The sequence below is a fragment of the Hyla sarda genome, chromosome 5, assembly GCF_029499605.1.
Source record: "Hyla sarda isolate aHylSar1 chromosome 5, aHylSar1.hap1, whole genome shotgun sequence".
Taxonomy (NCBI): domain Eukaryota; kingdom Metazoa; phylum Chordata; class Amphibia; order Anura; family Hylidae; genus Hyla; species Hyla sarda.
The window spans coordinates 25244076-25269291 of NC_079193.1; the positions used below are offsets into that span (position 1 = coordinate 25244076).

At 43.2% G+C, this 25216-nt stretch overlaps 1 protein-coding gene across 4 annotated transcripts in view; it reads right to left on the minus strand.

Annotated features, from left to right (window-relative positions):
- Positions 1–25216, minus strand: part of ANKIB1 (ankyrin repeat and IBR domain containing 1) — a 202525-nt gene that overhangs the window by 71602 nt on the left and 105707 nt on the right. For all 4 annotated transcript variants that reach the window (XM_056519037.1, XM_056519038.1, XM_056519036.1 and 1 more), the window contains exons 3-4: positions 4631–4931; positions 612–794 (exon numbers count right to left, since the gene is read on the minus strand). In XM_056519037.1, the coding sequence (XP_056375012.1) occupies positions 612–794; positions 4631–4931 (484 nt within the window). The remainder of the gene's footprint in view (positions 1–611; positions 795–4630; positions 4932–25216) is intronic.

Sequence of the window (25216 nt, forward strand, 5' to 3'; positions counted from 1 at the left end):
GGTCACTGTGTACATACATTACATTACTTATCCTGTACTGATCCTGAGTTATATACTGTATTATACCCCAGAGCTGCACTCACTATTCTGCTGGTGAGGTCACTGTGTACATACATTACATTACTTATCCTGTACTGATCCTGAGTTATATCCTGTATTATACTCCAGAGCTGTACTCACTATTCTGCTGGTGAGGTCACTGTGTACATACATTACATTACTTATCCTGTACTGATCCTGAGTTATATCCTGTATTATACTCCAGAGCTGTACTCACTATTCTGCTGGTGAGGTCACTGTGTACATACATTACATTACTTATCCTGTACTGATCCTGAGTTATATCCTGTATTATACTCCAGAGCTGTACTCACTATTCTGCTGGTGGAGTCACTGCTGGTTGATTTCAGCTCTGGAGCTAGCAGAATTATGAATACAGCTCTAAGCGTCGTAACAATGCCACCTTTTCTATAGATTCTTTGTTTATGAAGTGTTTTTTGAGGTGGACCCTTATATTGTGACATCCTAAACCCATCAGTGTATGGATATGGACGCTCCAGTATTAGACACTATGTGAAGAAAAATAACAGCACATGAAAAGGATGGAGTACCTCTCTCTTGTCTAGTGCGGCATACTCCGCTTCTATATCATCTGCTTCAGGGTCCCGGGAAAAGACCATCTGAGACTCCAGTTTGAGAGCCAACTCCTTGTGGCGCTGCTTCTCGGCACAGTCACATGGGGTGTCCTTATTATCGTTTTCGGAAAAAAGATTACTTCCGCTCTTCACAAGTAGCTGTGGGAGAAGTGTTGGATATTTTACACTTTAACAATAAAAAACAGACATAAAAACTCTTAAAAGGGTACTCCAGGGAATGTGTGTGTGTGATATATTTATATAAAGCTCCAAAGCCACCACATCTGATTATGCTCCCTGTGAACCATCGTGCCTGATATGCATGGCTCCTGTGGCCTCTGTTGTCTTCTCTGGCTGCTTAACATTATTTGCCTACATCTCCCAGCAACCATTGCAGCTCTGCTCTGCCAGCCAGCTCACTCTCTGAGAGCAGCCCACACCCTCCTGCTCTCAGCAACAGAGAGAGAATCAGTGTCTGATTGGCTGAGGCTGCACACACCTCCCAGTTCCCAGCACTAAAGGGAGCATGTCTCATCAGTGCATGGTAGAAACCACATGGTCTGTGTCTCTCAGTAGGGTGGGGGCTGCTTTCAGGCTCACTTCATGCATGTAAATGACAACCAAAGAGGGAAAACTGCTCTATATAGCTAATAATAGATATATAGACAATAAAATAGGTTGATGAGAGGGTAAGGATATGCTATGAGTTTGAGTACCCCTTTAAAAAAAAATAAAAAAAATAATAAAAGGACACTAGCATGTATGGCAGTGGTTTCCAAACTTAAAGGTGTACTCCGGTGGAAAACTTTTTTTTTTTTTTTTTTTTTTTTTTTTTAAATCAACTGTTGCCAGAAAGTTAAACAGATTTGTAAATTACTTCTATTAAAAAATCTTCATCCTTTCAGTACTTTTTAGCAGCCGTTTGCTACAGAGGAAAATCTTTATTTTGTGTTGTCCACAGTGCTCTCTGCTGACACCTGATGCCCGTATCAGGAACTGTCCAGAGCAGGAGAAAATCCCCATAGCAAACCTATGCTGCTCTGGACAGTTCCTGACACGGACAGAGGTGTCAGCAGAGAGCACTGTGGTCAACACAAAAAAGAAATTCAAAAAGTAAAGAATTTCTTCTGTAGCATACAGCTGCTAAAAAGTACTAAAAGGATTAAGATTTTTAATTTACAAATCTGTTTAACTTTCTGGCACCAGTTCATTTAAAAAAAAAAAAAAAAAAAAAAAAAAGGTTTTCCACTGGAGTACTCCTTTACGTATTTCAGACCAAGAGGTTGTTACTCACAGCATGCCATGTTACTATAAGTAAGGAGCTCTAGCTCCGAAATGCGTTTGGTTGCATTTATTTCAGTAGAGCAGTGTTTCCTAACCAGTGTTCCTCCAGCTGTTGCAAAACTACAACTCCCAGCATGCCTGGACAGCCGAAGTATTTTGGACCAAGAGGTTCTTACTCACAGCATGCCATGTTACTATGAGTAAGGAGCTCTAGCTCCGAAATGCGATTGGGTGCATTTTTTTCTTCAATATTCTATTTTTTATGTTACAGTAGAGCAGTGTTTCCCAACCAGTGTTCCTCCAGCTGTTGCAAAACTACAACTCCCAGCATGCCTGGACAGCCGAAGTATTTCGGACCAAGAGGTTCTTACTCACAGCATGCCAAGTTACTATGAGTAAGGAACTCTAGCTCCGAAATGCGTTTGGGTGCATATTTTTTTTCTTCAATATTCTATTTTTTATGTTACAGTAGAGCAGTGTTTCCTAACCAGTGTTCCTCCAGCTGTTGCAAAACTACAACTCCCAGCATGCCTGGACAGCCGAAGGCTGTCCAGGCATGTTGGGAGTTGTAGTTTTGCAACAGCTGGAGGAACACTGGTTAGGAAACCTAGTGTTAAGTCTGCAGCCATGTTAACTATTTGGTCTCATATGTCCCATACTAACAAGCTGGAGAATCTAGTAAGAGTTCCCCCTTAAACAGGAACAATGACTTTATCTTATAATATATAGTTAAAAAAAAACAAAATAAATAAATAAAATAAACACTCCCAATGACGTCCTCCCCTATTTCGACATGCTCCATTAATCCTTCCCGCAGTTTCCAGCATCCCCTGTCACCTCGTCGGTAGCACTATTCATAACCCGACACGAGCAGGGAGCACTCCGTCCCCGGTTCTAATCTATCTCCGATGGAGCCGAGATCTAATTAAAGTCACTGCCGATCACCGAAAATGCAATAACTCTGGATTACGGCGTCTTCTAGGAAACGACAGATACATTTTCTAATCATCTCGAAGAGCTTTACATCATGTCTAATGTTCTGAAAATGAAGGCTACAATCTCTTTAAGCGTAAACTACTCAGTCGGTTTATTAGAAATAAAAAAAAGACAAAAAAATATATAAAAAATACCAAAAACAAACAAACAGTAAGGAAGAATATTAAAATTTATCTCCAGACCTACAGAGAGAGGAAGAGAAGAGTGCCGAAGATAGCGGAGTACAGCACATGACTATCTTCGGCACTGTGATTAGGGCGGATTACGGCAGCTAAGACAGCTGAAGGGCTGTGGAGACACTCATTGGACCCCCAGCACTGCAGGTGCGGGGGTCCGATGAGTAAAGATATCAGCCAAAGGTTCCCCGACCCTCCTCCGTGCTGCTCTGCTAGGACCGCAGTGCATAGACAGCCGTCAGTCGGGCTATACAAGTTGATTACCGATATTAATGATCAGTGCTATGCCGTTGCACGAAATATTGCTATTATGGACTTATTCATACGAGAGTCTGTCTGGAGCGGGTGCCAGCAAAAAAGGCCGGCGCTAGGGCCGCTTGGAAATGTGACATCTCCACAAACAGCAATGCATTTTGCTGAAAGAATGAACATGTTTATTCATTCGGCAGAGTCTGGGGTCCAGAACTTCTGCAGCAGAATCCTCCCATTGGAGGCAATTAGAGCCTGCTGCTCCGTATTTTCCTAGTGGAATTCTGCTTCGAAAATCCATAATGTGAATGAGCCCTTAATAGTCCTCTATGGGGAATTGTTTTTGTGAAATAAATAGTAAAAAATAAGTATATAAAAAATGTTTTTTTATATAATATATTTATATTTTATTATCATCATCATATTCCTACTCTAATAGTAAATGTAAATCACTCCTGTTATATTTGTTATAGCCGTGTGCAAAAATGTCTCAATTATTATTATTATTATTATTATTGATCATCCTTTACATTTAACAACCGAATGTAAAAAAAAAAAAAATTATAATAAATAAAAAAAATAAAAAATTTGATCACATCACATTCAGGAAAAATAAAATGGAAAAAAAATCATTATCAAAAAGTTCCATATACACAAAAAAGTGGTAATGATAAAATGAGCCCTCATACATGGAAAATTAAGAACGTCATGGGGGTCAGAATATACAAATTTGTTTAAGGGTACGTTGACACATACAGGATCCTGCGCAGATTTGATGCGCAGGATTTGTAACTGCAGATTAGAAGCGGTGCTCAGCCATTTAGTTTACACTGAAATCTGCAGCAGAAAATCCTGCGCATCAAATCCCATATATTCAATTTTGTCGCACAATGATTTTTTTTTTCCGTTTCGCTGTGGATTTTTGGGTAAAATGACTAATGTCATTAAAAAGTAGAATTTATGGTGCAAAAAATAAGCCATAAAGGTGGAAAATTGAAAGGGTTATGATTTTTAAAAGGAAAGGAGGAAAAAACTAAAATGAAAAAAACAAAAATTGAAAAACACAATGGGGGAGATTTATCAAAACCTGTGTAGAGGAAGAGTTGGGCAGTTGCCGATGGCAACCAATCAGATCGCTTCTTTCATTTTGCAGAGGCCTTGTTGAAAACGAAAGAAGCGAGCTGATTGGTTGCTATGGGCAACTGGGCAACTTTTCCTTTGTAAATGTTTTGATAAATCTCCCCCTATGTCCTTAAGGGGTTAAAAGAGTCCTAAGAAGTACAATCTTACCTCTACGCAATGTTTCATCCCTGAGGAAGCGGCATAGTGCAAGGGTGTATTCTTTTTGTTGTCAGTGGCGTCCAGAGCGGCCCTCTCATATTCCCCGTGGTCGAGCTTTGCGCCCTTCCACTCCAGGATCATCCTCAAACATTCGGATCGCTTGCGGTCATCATCGACAAGCCGGGGCAGGCGGTGATCCAGAGCACCTTCTGAGATCATGAGGTGGGATCCCATACAGAGCAAGTGCATAGAAGTCTCGTTGTGAAAGTTGCGCTTGTTTGGGTTTCCATCTTTTATGAAGAGAAAAGCCCTGCAAGAATAAAAGGTTGGAGAGCATTTCAAAACATGGACTCTGCACAGAAAAATCACGTATTTACAGGTTTGTGTCCTCATAATCCTAGGAAATCATCATGCCACGACCTAAAAAACAGAAGAAACTCTCCTCCTTATCCAGGAATAGAAAAACAGAGCAGATTTCTTCAAAAAACAGCGCCCCACCTGTCCTCAGGTTGTGTGTGGTATTACAACTTGGCTCCATTCCATTCAATGGAACTGAGATGCAATACCACAGACAACCTGAGGACAGGGGTGGCTCTATTTTTGGAAGAAATTAGCTATTTTTCTAATCCTCATATAACAATCTTTCAGTGGGGTTGATTAGATCCCGAATGTCTTATATGCTCTTTCTTAAAAGGAGCCAGTCATGTTGAGAATTTAGCGCTGTGTGTATGACAGAGAAGACGGAGTGGAATAAAGGAGTACTGTGGTGTATGACAATTTATCCCGTATACAAAGAGGATAGATGATAACTGTCTGATTGCGGGGGTCCGACTGCTGTTTCCCCGTGCGATCTCCTGTACGGTGCACCGGCTCTCCCCATGAATGGAGCCTGTCGATCCCAGCTCGAAGCGGTGGTCAACACGCCCCCTCTATGTATCTCTATGGGAGAACCTGAGACTGCTGTATCGCCGACAGAGGGGGCGTGTTGACCACCGCTTCCAGCTGGGTAGAGCCGGGGAACCGTGCAGGAGATCACGTGGTATCCCAGTGGTTGGACCCCCGCAATCGGACTCTTATCCCCTATCCTTTTGATAGGGGATACGTTGTCATACACCACAGTACTCCTTTAATGTATATATTTAAGATAAAAGATCCAGTATAACTAGTCACTTCTTCACTTTAACCCCTCGCCGTGCAGTCATCTGAAGCTAAATAGTCAATTTTCGGTCAACTTTAGAGAAACTCTCTCGCCCTTAAAGGGGTACTCTGGTGTTCCAGCATTCTGAACATTTTGTTCAGAACTCTCTGACCCGAAGGCCGTGATCGTGATGTTACGGCCACGCCCCCGTGACATCACATCACGCCCCCTCCATTCATGTCTATGGGAGGGGGCGTGTCATCTGACACGCCCCCTCCCATAGACATGAATGGAGGGGGCATAATGTGACGTCACGACCACTGCCGCAGGAACCCGGCATTTGTTTTGAACGCCAAGTCCTGCGGGAGATCGCAGGGGTGGGTCTGGGTGTCCAGCAGCAAGACCCCAGTGATCAGACATCTTATCCCCTATGCTTTGGATAAGGGATAAGAGGTCTAGCAACGGAGTACCCCTTTAAATGGGCACTGTCAGAATCAAAGACTGGTTGTTCTTACTGTACATCTTGGCAAAACATTAACCGAACAGCTGGAGGGACGCTCGATAGTGAACACAAGGATAGGTGATTACTGTGATCGGTGGGGGTCAGATTGCTGCCACTCCCTCCAATCATGAGAACAGAGGTAAATGTTTCCCCTTTGTGAAGAAGCGGCAGGTCGCATGCTGGACCACCACGCCATTCATCCCCTATAGGACTTCCGCACATTGTCAAGCGCAGAACTTTGATAGGTTTGCAAGTCGCATCCTTGGTAGCCAAGCATGCACAATGCCAAACCATTTGCTCAGGGGACCCCCGATTTTGTGATCAGTGGGGGTTCCAGCAGTTGTTCCACAACAGATCAGAAAGTTATCTGCTGTCCCTGTTAAAGGAATACTGTACTGGGATCTAACTTATCCCCTATCCACGATCTCCTGTACGGGGCCGTGGTAGTCCGCAGGAAGGGGGGGGGGGGCATTCCGTTCCAGCATGATGCGGTGGCTGACACCCCCCCCCCCCCCTCCATGTATCCAACAGAGATATACGGAGGGGGCGTGCCTGCTGTGGCTTCCAGCTGGGGATGGCACGCCGCTTCCTGCGGACTGCCACGGCCCTGTAAAGGAAATCGCGAGGGGTCCCAGCGGTTGGACCCACGGACATCTTCTCCCCTATCCAAAAGGTGGGACCCCCGTGATCTCCCTGCTGCACCCGGCATTCATTTAGAGCATCGGGTGCAGGGCAGGAAGCTCGTGATGCCACAGCCACGCCCCCTCAATGCAAGTCTATGGAAGGGGGCGTGCATAGATTTGTATTGAGGGGGCATGGCCGTGACGTCACGAGCGGGGCGTGACGCCATGAACCTCTGCCCCGCATCGCCAGTCATCTGGCACGGAGCGATGTCTGGGATGCAGCGGCAGAGATCGCAGGGGTCCCCATCGGTAAGACATCTTATTCCCTATGTAAAGGAGATGTCTAGGGGCTGAGTACCCCATTAACACGTGTGTGTGTATTATGGCATCCATTTTAGGACATTGTCAGTCGTCAGCCGTAACTACGTCCTGCCTCCTCCCTCGGACCAATCTCCGTCAGGCGTCAGCCGCAACTCCCTCAGCCGAAACTCCCTCAGCCGAAACTCCCTCAGCCGAAACTCCCTCAGCCGAAACTCCCTCAGCCGAAACTCCCTCAGCCGAAACTCCCTCACCCGAAACTCCCTCACCCGAAACTCCCTCACCCGAAACTCCCTCATCCCTCAGATGAAAAACCTTCCTGCCACGTAGCAGAGCAGAGTCAGTGTCGGCTCTCTCAATAGCGTGTACAGCAGAACCCCTATTGCAGTGTCGGCTCTGCTGTACAGACTCTGTAGCACATGTAGTGTCTGTAGTACACTTACAAGTTGCGACTCTGCTATACAGCATGTGTAGCGTTGGCTCTGCCATGCTGAGGCATGACGGCATATTGGACGAGGGAGTTTCGGATGAGGGAGTGGTGGCTAAAGGATGACGGCGATTGGAGTGAGGGAGGAGGCGGGACGCTGTTTCGCTGGACATATATATGTACATTCTTAAAGAAATAAATAAGCTCACGTGCATGTGTGCATATGTTCCAGAACAACGTCCAAACGGCTGGAGATGATAAAACTTTGTACACGTTACTTATATGTCAAATAAAAATATAGTAGGGTTCCATTAACCCTAACCAACCACCTTATGTGAGGTTGGGGTTTTTTCTCTGAAGTCCCATTCAAGTCTATAGGACTTCCAGTACAACTCCTGATCGCTTTGCTCTTGGGCTGCAGAGATTGCCCGGGACTTTTAAACATCCTGATGACCGCCTGGCAGGCAAGTGCGGAGGACAGGAGAGTCATTGTTGCTTTTCCTCTCCCACAAGGTTCAGGTAGGAAGAACGTGCAACACCAGGTACTCAGCTAGTATGTTATAAAATGTATAAGAACAGTGGCCACCTCTTCCATGATCACTTCTGCGCTGACGTTTTGCTCCACCATTGTGAAGACTATTACACAGAAGAGACGTGAATCTATTATATTAGCATTTCAACAAAACAAACAGGAAAATATATGAAGTTTTGCTTCTGGGTTTATCCTAAGAGCATTCAGACTTTGATGGCGGCTTTTGTGCTGTTGCCGTAGAAACTATAGAAGTTTAACCAAATCTGAGAGTGACAGCGATGATGTGGAGCATAAAGAGTTCAATAAAAAAATAAATAAATAAAAAATAGTACAATAAACCACTGAATTGTCTTCTTCTGCAACACAATTCAGACGTTTCTCAGTTATCTGCTTCTCGGAAAGCTGGAAGGCAACCAATTTTATAAGGATAATAGCTTTCCTAGACTCTAAACCAGTGTTTCCAAGCCAGGGTGCCTCCAGCTGTTGCAAAGCTACAACTCCCAGCATGCCCAGAGAGCCGAAGGCTCTCTGGGCATGCTGGGAGATGTAGTTTTGCAACAGCTGGAGGCACCCTGGTTGGGTAACACTGCTCTAAACAGCATATTTACCCCCCAATATCTACTATAGGCACCAATGAGATCAGCCATGTGATGGATCTGCTCATAAACAAAGCCATGATGTGAACAGAGCCTTAAACTGTGACCACCTTTGACTGACCACTATAGTTTCCATGGCACGAGGACACTGAACCCAGCTTTACAATTTGACGACTGCACCAAACAGTTCCATAATAGTGTTTTTAAAGGGGTACTCTGGTGGGAAACTTTTATTTTAAATGAACTGGTGCCAGAAAGTTACACAGATTTGTAAATTACTTCTATTAAAAAATCTTAATCTTTCCAGTACTTATTAGCTGCTGAATACTACAGAGGAAATTCTTTTCTTTTTGGAACACAGAGCTCTCTGCTGACATCACGAGCACAGTGCTCTCTGCTGACATCTCTGTCCATTTTAGGAACTGTCCAGAGCAGCACATGGATTTTCTCCTACTCTGGACAGTTCTTAAAATGGACAGAAATGTCAGCAGGGAGCACTGTGGCCGTGATGTCAGCAGAGAGCTCTGTGTTCCAAAAAGAAAATAATTTCCTCTGCAGTATTCAGCAGCTGATAAGTACTGGAAGGATTAAGATTTATTAATAGAAGTTATTTACAAATCTGTTTAACTTTCTGGCACCAGTTGATTTAAAAAAAAAAAAAAAAGTTTTCCACTGGAGTACCCCCTTTAAAAGTCCCCTTTTAAATTTAAGAAAATTGGCACCTATCAGCAGGAAAAAAAAGGGTGTAAATAAGCCTGCGGTAGGATAAGACTAGTTCTGGATTCCAGGCATACCTTTTATATTTCCATAGTCCTTACCAGTGTTCAACATAAGCATTTTCCATGTTATGTAAATGAAGCATAAGTGCCAAGGGGGTGTTCCCCAGCACAACAAAGGCCCAGGTAAGTTCAGCCCATGTCCTCTTCATCCAGTGGTTGTCAGTGAAAAAGGGTAGGTGAAATTCAAGTGGGCTGTGAGAGGACAATAAAGAGGATGTGGGCTGGGCACTTAAAGGGGTACTCTGGTGGAGAATTTTTATTTTTTAAATTAACTGGTGCCAGAAAGTTATACAGATTTGTAAATTACTTCTATTTAAAAATATTAATCCTTCTGCCAGGTACGTACTAAAATTACCTTATGGTGGATAACCCCTTTAATAACATTCTCAACAATATATAAAAAAAAAAAAAGTAATAGAACATTGCAAAACACACCTTTTACAATATATTAATAAGTAATAAAATAAGAAATAAAAATGAAAACAATTAGAATTAAAAGGGGTATTCCAGGAATTTTTCTTATGTGACTATTCTACAGGGGCTGTAAAGTTAGTGTAGTTCATAATATAGTGTCTGTACCTGTGTGTGACGGTTTTCTCACAATTCTTATGTGATTTTCACCCCAATATTCATTTTTAACAGAATACAAAATGACTGTTGTCTCAGATTTTTCCCAGGTTGCAATGCGGCCGAGACCTGACTCACTAATCAGATGATGACAGGGAGCCTGTCTGCTTCAATGGGTGGAGCGATCGCTTAGTGGGAGAGAGATCAATCTGCAACTATTGCAACAGCTGTAGGCGCCCTGATTGAAAACCACAGGTCTTTTGAATGGATGCAGCTCATTTATGTTTCAATGGGTGGGGTGACTGATGTGTGGGAGGGAGGAAAATGGAATTATGGGATTTGTAGTAAAAAAAGAAAAACTCAAACAGGAAATACCAGTTCACAAAAAGCTATCCACAGTGTTATGGTAATCTCACAACATAGACATTTATCTCCAAGACAAGCGCAGATCCTTCCTAAGCATGTCCATTACTGTCTGCCAGGTACATACTAAAATTACCTTATGGTGGAGAACCCCTTTAAAATTCAGAACTGTAACATTTTATTAAATGGGCACTGTCACCAACTTTATTTTTTGATATGTTGTAGTACTTATGTACTACAACATATCTCTAATATATTGTCATTATTATTTTTTTTTGATTATCATGGTGAAATTTACGTTTAAAAACCGGCCACTAGTGGCCGGCTGCAGCCTGGCGTGACCTCACGCCTGAAAAAGGACTGATTTTGGCCTGGCAATCAGTCCTTTTTCATTTAGGCTGCTCTAGCTCCCTGCCTGTCAGACAGGCTGGAAAGAGCGCATTGGCTCCCCGGCCACTCCTCCCGCACATGTCGTCGCCACCGCTGTCCCTGCACGCCCGCTGCCGGACTCTGCAGGTATCAGAATGGAGGGAACAGGGTATGCGGGGCAGGGAGTTTGTGATGGAGGGAACGGGATATGCGGGCGGGGGTTTGATGGAGGGAACGGGCTAGCGCCGTAATGCCGCATGGCACTAACTTATAGTTTATTTACACAGGGTGCCTCCAGCTGTTTCACTACTACAACTCCCAGCATGCCCTGACAGCCAATAGATGTCAGGGCAAGCTGGGAGTTGTAGTGGTGAAACAGCTGGAGGCACCCTGTGAAGATAAACTAAGGGCGGAAGTGTTGTCCCCAGCAGGCATCAGTGACGTGGTGCCTGCTGGGGAAGTCTGCCTGGTAGCGAGCACACTACCAGGCAGACAAAAAGTTATTTTTAATATAATAAAAAGAAAAATTTAAAGCAGGGAGGGGGTTAGGGATAGATTGGTAATAGGCAGGGACAGAAAAAAAAATATAGGATGGTGGGAGCTACCCTTTAATTACCTCACAGAGTGAACACAGTATAAACACCAACACCCCAGAAAAGATTTAAAATGTCTCTTATTTTCTTTTACTACAACTATCAAAATAAATAAGTAAATCCGACCAAATATAAATAATATATTGTACATTAAATCTCCGTTCTCTCTACATCGCAGGTTCAGTCAACCAACAAAGGGGTTAACTATATCCAAACCCGAGATTTCACAGCACATAAAATATTCTGCTCTGTTTCAGTGTCCGGGTTCAGCAGAGTTTGCTATGAAGCAGATTTCCCATCAGGCTGCTGAACAACAGTCAAAAAAGCATTTTTTTGGTAACCTTGGGTAACATTGCCGTTCTTAACTAATCTCTTCTCCGTCTTTTCAATTCCCTAAACAATGGCGTGCCAGCGCAGAGAAACCATTCCAGACGCTCAGTAATGCTGCTACAGTGCGTCAAGTTCAGCGACGTAGATTACACAATGTATTAATGGAATTACTAATGGTCTGTTATCACCTTCGTAGAAAAATGTATTGTAATTTGAGGGGGGGGGGAATTGTTTTTTTTTATAGAAATTTTGCATTTTATAACACTGTACAGAAAAAAAGATGAAAAAACCTCATGAAGATACTATGGCAGGTCATAGGTCAAATCTAACATTTGTCTAAATAAGAAAACTAGTAAACAAGTCCAGTAATGTGCAGAATAGCAAACATAGCTGGTCTGTACAATTATAGGTGAAATAAAGGGGAAATCTCAATAAGAAGTAGTGGTACTGTAGTAGTCCTAGGCACTTAAAGGGGTACTCCGCCCCTAGACATCTTATCCCCTATCCTTTGGATAGGGGATAAGATGTCTGATCGGTGGGGTCCAGCTGCTGGGAACCCCCGCAATCTGTCCGGCAACACCCTGTGTCATCTGCTGCACGGAGCAAACTTCGCTATGGGAGTGGGCTTGATGGTCGCCACACCCCCTCCCATAGAGGGGGCGGGCCACGATGACAAGATGGGGTGGGGCCTTGAGGTCACCATACCCCAGCCCCTGTATCACCCATCATCAGGCATGGAGTGAAGTTCGCTCCGTGCAGCAGATGACACAGGGTGCTGCAGGAGAGATCGCAGGGGACCCCCCACCGAAAGGATAGGGGATAAGATGTCTAGGGACAGAGTACCCTTTTAACCTTAACAGTCATATAGGCAGTGATGACTGAGCAGACAGCCGCTCAGAAGTAATCCTGGACCCAGAATATCTTCAGGAAGAGATTGTGAACCACCATAAAACTGTCTCTTATGTACAAGAATATAACTACTATAATACTGCTCCTATATGCAAGAATATAACTACTATAATACTGCCTCATATATACAAGAATATAACTACTATAATACTGCTCCCTATATACAAGAATATAACTACTATAATACTGCTCCTAGATACAAGAATATAACTACTATAATACTGCTCCTATATACAAGAATATAACTACTATAATACTGCTCCTATATACAAGAATATAACTACTATAATACTGCTTCTATATACAAGAATATAACTACTATAATACTGCTCATATATACAGGAATATAACTACTATAATACTGCTCCTATATACAAGAATATAACTACTATAATACTGCTCCCTATATACAAGAATATAACTACTATAATACTGCTCCTAGATACAAGAATATAACTACTATAATACTGCTCCTATATACAAGAATATAACTACTATAATACTGCTCCCTATATACAAGAATATAACTACTATAATACTGCTCCTATATACAAGAATATAACTACTATAATACTGCTCCTAGATACAAGAATATAACTACTATAATACTGCTCCTATATACAAGAATATAACTACTATAATACTGCTCCCTATATACAAGAATATAACTACTATAATACTGCTCCTATATACAAGAATATAACTACTATAATACTGCTCCTATATACAAGAGTGGGGATCCTACTACAGTGGGGGATCAAAAATTTGGGCACCCCAGGTGTAAAAAAAAAAAAAAAAAAAAAAAATAAAAAAATAAAAAAAAGGTAAAAAGTTAGATTTTATTTCCATCATTTACACTTTCAAAATAACAGAAAACAAAAAAATGGCGTCTGCAAAAGTTTGTGCACCCTGCAGAGTTAATATATTGAACTGCCCCCTTTGGCAAGTATCACAGCATGTAAACGCTTTTTGTAGCCAGACAAGAGTCCTTCAATTCTTGTTTGAGGTATCTTTGCCCATTCCTCCTTACAAAAGTCTTCCAGTTCTTTGAGATTTCTGGGCTGTCTGTCACGCAATGCTCTTTTAAGGCAAAACCTTCAGTTTACGCCTCTTGATGTAATCCCCCGTGGATTTCGAGGTGTGTTTAGGATCGTTTATTCATTTGTAGAAGCCATCCTCTCTTTAACTTCAGCTTTTTCACAGATGACATCAAGTTAGCATCCAAAATTTGCTGAAATGTTATTGAATCCATTTTTCCTTCTACTTGTGAGATGTTCCCTGTGCCACTGGCTGCAATACAACCCCAAAGCATGATTGATCCACCCCCATGCTTAACAGTTGGACAGAGGTTATTTTCATTAAATTCTGTTCCCCTTCTTCTCCAGACGTAACTTTGCTCATTTCGGCCAAAAAGTTCAATTTTAACCTCATCAGTCCACAGAACTTGTTTACAAAATGCATCAGGCTTGTCTATATGTTCATTTGCAAAGTTCAAACGCTGATTTTTGTGGTAAGGACGTAGAAGAGGTTTTCTTCTGATGACTCTTCCATGAAGACCATATTTGTACAAGTATCTCTTTATAGTGGTATAGTGAACCACAACTCCAGTGTCTGCCAGATCTTTCTGGAGGGATTGTGCAGTCAAACGTGGGTTTTGAATTGTTTTTCTCACAATCCTGCAAGCTGTTCTGTCTGATATTTTCTTGGTCTTCCAGATCTTGCTTAAACTTCCTGCTTAAACTTCCACTGTTCCTGATGACTGCCATTTCTTAATTACATTCCGAACAGAGGATATTGACATCTGAAAACGTTTTGCTATCTTCTTATAGCCTTCTCCAGCTTTGTGAGCGTCAACTATTTTCAGTTTCAGATTTCTAGACAACTGCTTAGAAGAACCCATGGTGCTCATTGTTGGGGCAATGTCAGACGACTCTGGGCATTTAAAACCTTAGAATATAACTACTATAATACTGCTCCTATATACAAGAATATAACTACTATAATACTACTCCTATATACAAGAATATAACTACTATAATACTGCCTCCTATATTCAAGAATATAACTACTATAATACTGCTCCCTATATACAAGAATATAACTACTATAATACTGCTACTATATACAAGAATATAACTGCTATAATACTGCCATCTATGTACAAGAATATTACTACTATAATACTGCTCCTATATACAAGAATATAACTACTATAATACTGCTCCTATATACAAGAATATAACTACTATAATACTGCTCCTATATACAAGAATATAACTACTATAATACTGCTTCTATATACAATAATATAACTACTATAATACTTCTCCTATATACAAGAATATAACTACTATAATACTGCTTCTATATACAATAATATAACTACTATAATACTGCTCCTATATACAAGAATATAACTACTATAATACTGCTTCCATATACATGAATATAACTACTATAATACTGCTCCTATATACAAGAATATAACTACTATAATACTGCTCCTATATACAAGAATATAACTACTATAATACTGATTCTATATACAAGAATATAACTACTGTAATAACTGCTCCTATATACAAGAATATAACTACTATAATACTGCTCCCTATATACAAGAATATAACTACTATAATACTGCTCCTATATACAAGAATATAACTACTGTAATAACTGCTCCTATATACAAGAATATAACTACTATAATACTGCTCCTATATACAAGAATATAACTACTACAATAGTGGAGCTGTTCTATGTTTAATTGTAATTTTCCGTTTGCTGTAAGGAATCAGTAATACAAATAACACGACAGTGACGTATATAGGACATGTCATCACCAAAAGTGACCTTAAATATAAGACAAGTGAATCCAATACTTGGTAAACAAGATGCAGGTATGCGCAGCTCATGCCAGTACTAAACAGTGCTGAGGTTTTACAAGCCACACTAAGTCGGTAACATGTGACTGGTCAAATAAAAGAACCTGTCAGGGCCTGCTGGGAGTTGTAGTTTTGAAACATCTGGAGGGCCACAGTTTGAGACCACTGTCTGCTCCATCTATATTCTTGGCCAGGGACAAACCATAGAATCCCACAGACCATAGATGACCCTGACCTGGCCCAGATGTCACCGCTCTGCTATCCCGGACCCCAAAGTATCTATCGGATATATTTTCCTTCTCCCGCTTTCTAAAACTCAACGGAGAAATAGAACTTAAAGGGGTTCTCCACTGCCCTGTCTTCCGGAGCTCCGCTTGCAGCGTCCGGAAGTTTATTACTCAGGATGCTGTGTGCGGGCTTCCGTGTTCGAGGCTGCCCCCTCGTGACGTCACGCCTGCTCCCTCAACGACAGTCTTTGGGAAGGGGGCGCGACCTCTGTCACGCCCCCTTCCCATAGACTTTCATTTAGGGGGCAGGCGTGACGTCACGAGGGGGCGGGCATGACATCACGAGGGGGCAGCCTCGAACACGGAAGCCCGCACACAGTATCCTGAGTAATAAACTTCCGGACGCTGCGAGCGGAGCTCCGGAAGACAGGGCAGTGGAGAACCCCTTAAAACAGGGGTACTCTGGTGAAAAACTATTTGAAAAATAAATAAACTAGTGCCAGAAAAGTAAAACAGATTTCTAAATGACTTCTGTTTAAAAATAATCTTAATACTTCCAGTACTTATCAGCTTCTGTATGCTCCACAGGAAGTTCTTTTCTTTTTGGATTTCCTTTCTGTCTGACCACAGTGCTCTCTGCTGACACCTTGTCTTTGTCAGGAACTGTCCGGAGCAGCATATGTTTGCTATGGGGATTTGCTCCTACTCTGGACAGTTCCTAAAATGGACAGAGGTGTCAGCAGAGAGCACTGCAGTCAGACACCCATAGAGGACTATTAAAAGGGCTACTCTAGCCAGTGCTCAGAACATTTAGTTCCGAACACTGTGTGCATGCTGCAGGTGGTCGTCCACGCCACCTCGTGATGTCACACCCGCCCCCCAATGCAAGTCTATGGGAGGGGGCGTGGTGGCCGTCACGACCCCTCCCATAGACTTGCATTGAGGAGGCATGGCTAACCCCTGCAGCGTGCACACAGAGTTCGGAATTAAATGTTTCGAATGCTGGCCAGTGGAGTGCCCCTTTAAGGGCTCATTCACACGATGGATTTTTCGAGCAGAATTCCACTTGGAAAATACGGAGCAGCAGGCTCCAATTGTCTCCAATGGGATGATTCTGCTGCATCATTCACACTACGGAATTTCTACCGCAGAAGTTCCGGACCCCAGACTCTGCCCAATGAATGAACATGTTCATTCTTTCATCAAAATGCATTGCAGTCTATGGAGATGCCACATTTCCAAGCGGCCCTAGTGCCGGCCTGTTGTGCTGGCACCCGCTCCAGACAGACTCATGTGAATGAGCCCTTAAAGGGGTACTCCGGTGCTTAGACATCTTATCCCCTATCTAAAAGGATAGGGGATAAGATGCCTGATCGCGGGAGTCCCGCTGCTGGGGACCCCCGTGATCTTGCACGCGGCACCTCGTTTGTAATCGATCCCCACCACAGGGCTGACTGCGTGCAACGTCATGCCCCCGCCCCCGTGTGACGTCCTGCTCTGCCCCTCAATGCAAGCCTACGGGAGGGGGCGTGATAGCTGTCACGCCCGCTCCCATAGACTTGCATTGAGGGGCGGAGCATGAGGTCACACAGGGGCGGAGGTGTGACGTCACACGCCGTCAGCCCTGTGGTTGCCGGTAATCAGACCCAAAGCGAACACGATCCGGGGATCGATTACAAACGAGAGCAGCTGATAAGTACTGGACGGGTTAATATTTTTAAATAAAAGTAATTTACAAATCTGTTTAACTTTTGGCACCAGTAGATAAAAAATAAATAAAATGTTTTTTAGCGGAGTACCCCTTTAATATCTTCCCCCCTATCATAGTCAATGGCTCCACTCTCTCTCCAGTCCCAGCAGTTTGTTGCCTTGGGGTCACCTTCCATTCTCCCGTCTTCCAAATATTTTTGAAAAAGGGCACAAAAAACGCTGGGGATTCCCTTTACAAGCTCTCATGACTGCCCCGGTCTCTCTTGACAAGAGGATTACACAGGACACTGCAGCCAAAGTCCTCAGCAGTCATGCTTCTTAAAGGGGTATTCCAGGAAAAAAAAAAAAATTTTATATATCAACTGGCTCCAGAAAGTTAAACCTATTTGTAAATGACTTCTATTAAAAAAAATCTTAATCCTTTCAGTACTTATGAGCTTCTGAAGTTAAGGTTGTTCTTTTCTGTCTACGTCCTCTCTGATGACACCTGTCTCGGGAAACGCCCAATTTAGAAGCAAATCCACATAGCAAACCTCTTCTAAACTGGGCGGTTCCCGAGACATGTGTCATCAGAGAGCACTTAGACAGAAAAGAACAACCTTAACTTCAGAAGCTCATAAGTACTGAAAGGATTAAGATTTTTTAATAGCAGTAATTTACAAATCTGTTTAACTTTCTGGAGCCAGTATATATATATATATATATATATATATAAAGTTATTTCCTGGATAACCCCTTTAATCCTGGCAATGATGCAGTGATGCCAGGAGTTTGGAATGTACTCACCCGCCCGATCTGACTGCGTTTAGCCCCCTCCAATCCCCCTTTTTTTTCTTTAAACTATTAAAAACTGGATAACAAACTCTAGTGTGGAGCGGTGGTCCGTAACCTAGGCAAGAAGCTGTCAACAAGGGGAGGAAAGTAGCAAGAATATCAGGAGAAGGAGACAAATAAATATTCAAAATAAATATTTTTGCACTTGTGTTTAACTTGATGTGCCCTACAAATTCGACCATGTTCTCGAGCTGGGAATACCCCTTTTAACTGCTCACAGATGAACTAAGGAGAAATACCATGTAAATAGCCAACAGCCAAACAATGCCTAATGGAGATGCCTATGGCTTATAGTCTAGTCTCGTGATCTTAGTGTGTGGTGCTAAGTACAGAGTGAGGAATATCAGGTTCTGTAAGATCAAAAGTAAAAAACAAACAAAAAAAAAAATTACATAGTAGTAAGGAATGCGGATATAAGCGCACGTGATCCTTGGTTGACAAGGTAATAATTTACAAAAATATTTCTTCGCCTTGGTCTGCATTTTCTGCATTCCTGTATACATGATAGTTAAAGGCCAACTCTATTAAAGAATCTGTATAATTCTTTCATTGCTTAAGTTTCTGTCTGCAGCTTCCAGATCTATGTGGTTATGGGTCCGGGCGAGGTCTCTGCCGCTCTATAATTCTCAAGTTTTTTTTTTTTTTTTAGATCCTTACCACTAAGGCATCACAAAAACAAAAACTGCAGTGTCTCCTTATTTTTGTTTTTTTTAAATCTAAGGAATACCCCGTATAGAGACAAAGGTGTCAGTGATAAGGACACAGCACTATCTGTGCCTGCATCATTGACAAAGAAGCAGCAGTATGTTGTGGTGATTGACAAGGAGAGACAGGTAGGCAGCATTATTTGTGCTTTTATTGATGACAATGAGGCAGCACTATTGATGTATACATAACTGACAGAGAAAACACTATCTGTGCTTACAGTGTCACTGAAAAGGAGAGACAGGGAGGCAGCACTATCTGTACCTGCATTAACAAAGCTGTGCACAGATATGAGCAAAACCAGGCCCTAATTCCTAGGGATGATGCAAAGCTCTTTAATGGTCAAATATTGACGGGCTAGCTACCTCTGATCGGTGGACCTAGAAAGCCAGATGTCAAGAGATTCAGAGTGAGGGGGGGGGGGAAGACGGCCAAGAGATTCAGAGTGAGGGGGGGAAGACGGCCAAGAGATTCAGAGTGAGGGGGGGAAGACGGCCAAGAGATTCAGAGTGAGGGGGGGGGGGAAGACGGCCAAGAGATTCAGAGTGAGGGGGGGAAGACGGCCAAGAGATTCAGAGTGAGGGGGGGGGAAGACGGCCAAGAGATTCAGAGTGAGGGGGGGGGAGACGGCCAAGAGATTCAGAGTGAGGGGGGGGGAGACGGCCAAGAGATTCAGAGTGAGGGGGGGGGGGGAGACTGGAAAGAGATTCAGAGTGAGGGGGGGGGGGAAGACGGGCAAGAGATTCCGAGTGAGGGGGGGGAAGACGGCCAAGAGATTCCCAGTGAGGGGGGGGGGGGGAAAGACGGCCAAGAGATTCCCAGTGAGGGGGGGGGGGGGAAAGACGGCCAAGAGATTCCCAGTGAGGGGGGGGAAGACGGCCAAGAGATTCCCAGTGAGGGGGGGGGGGGGGGGGGGAAGACGGCCAAGAGATTCCCAGTGAGGGAGGGGGGGGGGGGAAGACGGCCAAGAGATTCCCAGTGAGGGGGGGGGGGGGGAAGACGGCCAAGAGATTCCCAGTGAGGGGGGGGGGGGGGAAGACGGCCAAGAGATTCCCAGTGAGGGGGGGGGGGGAAGACGGGCAAGATATTCCCAGTGAGGGGGAAGACGGCCAAGAGATTCCCAGTGAGGGGGAAGACGGCCAAGAGATTCCCAGTGAGGGGGAAGACGCCCAAGAGATTCCCAGTGAGGGGGAAGAATTAATTCGTAAAGAAATAAAAAAAAAGTAGATATTTTAGAGCCCACCTTGTTTTGGGAACAGAGGGGATCCCAGCTCCCAAACCATTATGGATCTTATCCATTTCCCCACAACCATCTGTATATTAAATTACATTTTATTCCAGTACACAAACCATTCTGGATACTCTCCTTCATTCTCCGACCATCATACCTGCGCCGCAAGTTCAAGTACTTTTAATCATTTCACAAGAAGAGAAACAGAAGCCGTATAATTAAATGAGGAAAGGATACAATTATCCGAGCAGGAAATAAATCCTTCCAATGTAATAAGGGTCTAATGGGCCCCCGGGAACGAGATGCCTGGATGTCATTACATATGTGGGGGCCGGGCTGGGCGGCGGGCAAGGGCACAAGTTCACCACAACAACCGATCAACAAGCCATTCATCATTCCCTAATGATTTGTTGTACATTGTTGAGAATTATGACAACACAATAATAATTATATCCATAGCGGAAACCTGTAATTATGGGGAGAAGACGCCAACCGGTGTGCGGGCCCCTAACATTTATCCTGGATGTGTCACCTGTCACCAGGCCTTGAGGACCGAGTCCGGATTTAGCTTAAAGAGCCAGTACACTAGTTAAAGGTGCAAATCCCCCTCAGGGTATGTTCATACTGAGGAATTGGAGCAGAATTGAAGAGGGATCATTTTGGTCAGGAAAATGTAGATTTTTGCCATGTTTGCTCTTCCGTGGAATTTCCACGCAGAAATGGGCTGGTTCTCATTTCTCAGTTTTTTAAATTATGCGCATAAATTCTACACAAAACTGATTTCATCTGGATAAAAAACTCACAGATTCCGCCTGAAGAATGAACATGTTCTATCTTCAGGCAGAACAGAATTCAGCTAGCAGAAATTCCCCAGTGGGGGATTGGGCTATATATTAGGGGAGCGGGCTATATGAGGGGAATGGCAATGTGAAATGTGGGGGAAGGGCTATATAAGGGGGACGACTATATGAGATGATTGGGCTATATATATATATGAGGGGAATGGCAATGTGAAATGTGGGGGAAGGGCTATATAAGGGGGACGACTATATGAGATGATTGGGATATATATATATATATATATATATATATGAGGGGAATGGGCTATATATGAGGGGGGGACGGCTATATTAGGTGATTGGGTTATATGAGGGGGCGACTATGAGGGGATTCGGCTATATGGTCTGTACGAGGGGGGGGACTGTATGAGGGGATTGGGCTATATAAGGGGGCTAAGTATATAAGGGGATTGGGTTTTATGAGGGGGCGACTATATGAGGGGATTCGGCTATATGGGTGGGAAATTGGGGTATATAAGGGGGGACTACATGGGGGGGTTGGGCTATATGAGGGGGGGCCAGCTATATAAGGGGATTGGGTTATATGAGGGGGCGACTATATGAGGGGATTCGGTTTTTATGGGTGGGGGATTGGGCTATATAAGGGGGACTACATGGGGGGGGGGTTGGGCTATATGAGGGGGGGACGGTTATATTAGGGGATTGGGTTATATGAGGGGGCGACTGTATGAGGGGATTGGGCTATAGGAGGGGAATGGACTATGAGGGGGATCGGGCTCTATGCGGGGGGTCTGGGTTATATGAGGGGATTGGGCTATATGGTGGGGGGGGGATTGAGCTATATGGGGGGGGGGGGGGGACAGCTGTGTGAAATTCATACAGCCATTACCCTCGTATAGATGTTCCCTCCCACATATAGCCCAATCCCCTCATACAGACTTCCCCTCATATAACTCATTCCCCTCATAGAGCCCAATCCTCTCCATGTCATGTTAACTGTTACAAAATGTAGAGGAATAAACTTAATTCCTCCTCCCCATTTCATGTACCTGGCCTGCAGACGTGAGACTCCCTTCCATGCGGCTGTACCATAGAGTGCTGGGATGGAGTGACTTCCTCCCCAACCCTAGGCACCGCTGGGAGGAGCTGACGCATGCCGCCGACAATCTCCTGGAACGCCGGAATGTCCCACACATAGCGCTACACGGGGAGATGGGAAGCGAGCAGGCCCAGCCACCACCGTAATCACTGCTGCCGCCACCACCGGAAGCCGACAGAACAGGAAAGAAACTCAAAATTTCCCCAAAAGCCAAATCAACACTTTGCAATCCTCAATAATCGCGATTCGACTGGGATTGTATCGTTCAGGCCTAGTGTGAACAGGGCAGCGGAAAGTCCATTAAAGTCAATGGAACTTTCAATGTTCAATGATTTGGAGCGGAATAAGCCAGTGGAATTAGTTGAGTAAGATCCTCTCCAATTCCTTAAAGGGGTACTCTGGTGGAAAACTTATTATTTTTTTTAAATGAACAAGAAAGTTAAACAGATTTGTAAATTACTTCTATTTAAAACTCTCAATCCTTTCAATACTTATTAGCAGCTGTATGCTACAGAGGAAATTCTTTTCTTTTTGAATATTTTTTTTTTTTAGTCTGACCACAGTGCTCTCTGCTGACACCTTTGTCCGTATCAGGAACTGTACAGAGCAGGAGAAAATCCCAATAGCAAACCTATCCTGCTCTGGACAGTTCCTGACACGGACAGAGGTGTCAGCAGAGAGCACTGTGGACAAGACTAAAAAAAAAAAATATTCAAAAAGAAAAGAATTTCCTCTGTAGCATACAGCTGCTAAAAAGTACTGGAAGGATTAAGATTTTTTTATATTAGTAACATACAAATCTGTTTAACTTTCTGGCACCAGTTGATTTAAAAAAAAAAAAAAATGTTTTCCAAAAGAGTACACCTTTAAGAGAAACATGCCAACCATCATGGATGATCTGTGATGGCATGGGTGCCTTTTAGACTGGTTAAAGATTTACTACCCCTTAAAGGGGTATTTCTGTATGATAATATGCCAATATGTTGCCAAGTTATGATTAGTCAAGATTGGATCTCTGGCACCTAGACCCATTAGAGTAGCAGGTCCAATAGACTTTACCAAGTTGCACAGGATTAGCAAAAAGGGTCTACTTTCCTAGTCTTAAACCAGTGTGCTCAAAATGTGGCCCTCCAGATGTTGCAAAACTTCAACTCCCAGCATGCCCGGACAGTTCCCGTATTAGGTTTTTGATAAAAAACGGATTCCTCAAAACCGGACTAAACTGTATCAAAACGTGTGTACAAATTTCAACCCGTATACGGTTAAAAACCGTAACCAGTTTGAAAAATGATGTCCGGTTGCACCCGTTTTTAAGAAAAAAAAAAGTATATGTTTTTAACTTTTCACTCCATTTTGAATAAAGTTTCACTTGTTTGATTGTAATTCCAAGAAAAAAAAACTGTGCAAAGTCAAAAACCGTATGGTGAAAGCCGGGTGGAACCGTACGCACATACAGTTCTGTACGGTTCCCATTGACTCCCATGTTAAAAAAAACGTATACGGTTTAATACAGTTTTTCATCTGAACCAAAAATCGTGGTAGTCTACGGTATTGGGTACTGGTAAAAAAAAAAAAAAAAAAAAGGACAAAGCCGTATAACAACCGGATGATGCGTTTGACATACGGTTTACAATGTTAAGTCAATGCATACGGTTTTCTATACGGTTCTGTACGGTTTTTAACCTGAAACCGTATACGGAAACTGTATAGGAAAAACGTGGTGTGCATGCACCCTCTTAAAGGGGTACTCCAAAGGAAAGGGGATAAGATGTTAGATTGCGGGGGTCCCGCCGCTGTCATTCGGTGCACGAACTCCACTCCGTGCCCCATGACTGGCAATATAGGCTGCCACGTCTTTCACGTCTATAAGAGGCGTAATGGCTATGTAGCAGCCGTCACGCCCTCTCCCATAGACATGAATGGAGGGGGCATGACATTAAGTCATGAACGCAGAAGCTGCAAGCTTCCAGGTTCCGGACGCCACCACTGTCGGCCCAGAAATCGCGGGGGTCTCCAGCAGCAGGACCCCCACAATCTAACATCTTATCCCCTATCCTTTGGAATGGGGATAAGATATTTCAAATGGAGTACCCCTTTAAGGGGTAACTTAATTCAAGACCTTAAGTAAGATGCAGATGGAAGTGGTTGGAGGCTTTTCAAGGGTGATTTGCGACACCACACAACGTTATAATTTGGCTGTTGTGGTGCCAGATGGCAGCATACTACTACATAAGCAGAATGTCGCTGTGGTCCTGTCCTACACACTATCCCTGATTTACTATTGTAAACCCGACCTGTTTTGTGGGGTCAGGCACCAGAATTTGGCACATTGCACCAGAATTTCTGTTTACACCAAAATTTGCGTAAAAAAACCCTAACTCTCCATTTTACTGAAAAAAACCTGAAAAAAGGGGCATGGATGCCGGGGAAATGTGGCGTGGTCTCCAAAAAGGGACGTGCCCCTGACATTTTCCCAAAAATTCCAACATATTTACTAAAGTTTCCAAGTACAGAAAATGCAGTGAATTTGAGTTTAGGAAAACCCCACAGATCGGAGCAGGTGTACGCAAAGCGTAAGGAAAAGTGCAAAATGTAAAGAAACCTTAGTAAATACCGTGGGGAATAAAAACCCACAAAGAAAACTCCACTCCACTCAGGGCCACTGTCTGTGCTGCTTTTATAAGAGGTTATAGATACCGATACATTAAGTTTAATACACTATTAATGCAACTTCCGAAACGCGTTGCTGTTTTACAAATAAAGAATATAAAGAATTAGTTTTTCACTACTTAAATTTTAGGGTTGGGATTGCAAAGGATTAAAGAACATGGTTGCCTTTTTGCAGAAATGATGATCCTCCCCATACAGCTTAAAAAGGGATACTTTTGTTGAAAACAAATGTTTTCAGATCATCTGGTGCCAGAAAGTTATACAGATTTGTAAATTACTTCTATTTAAAAATCTTAATCCTTCCAATACTTATCAGTTGCTTTACGCTTCAGAGGAAGTTGTGTAGTTCTTTCCAGTCTGACCACAGAGCACCACGGTTTGTGTCAGG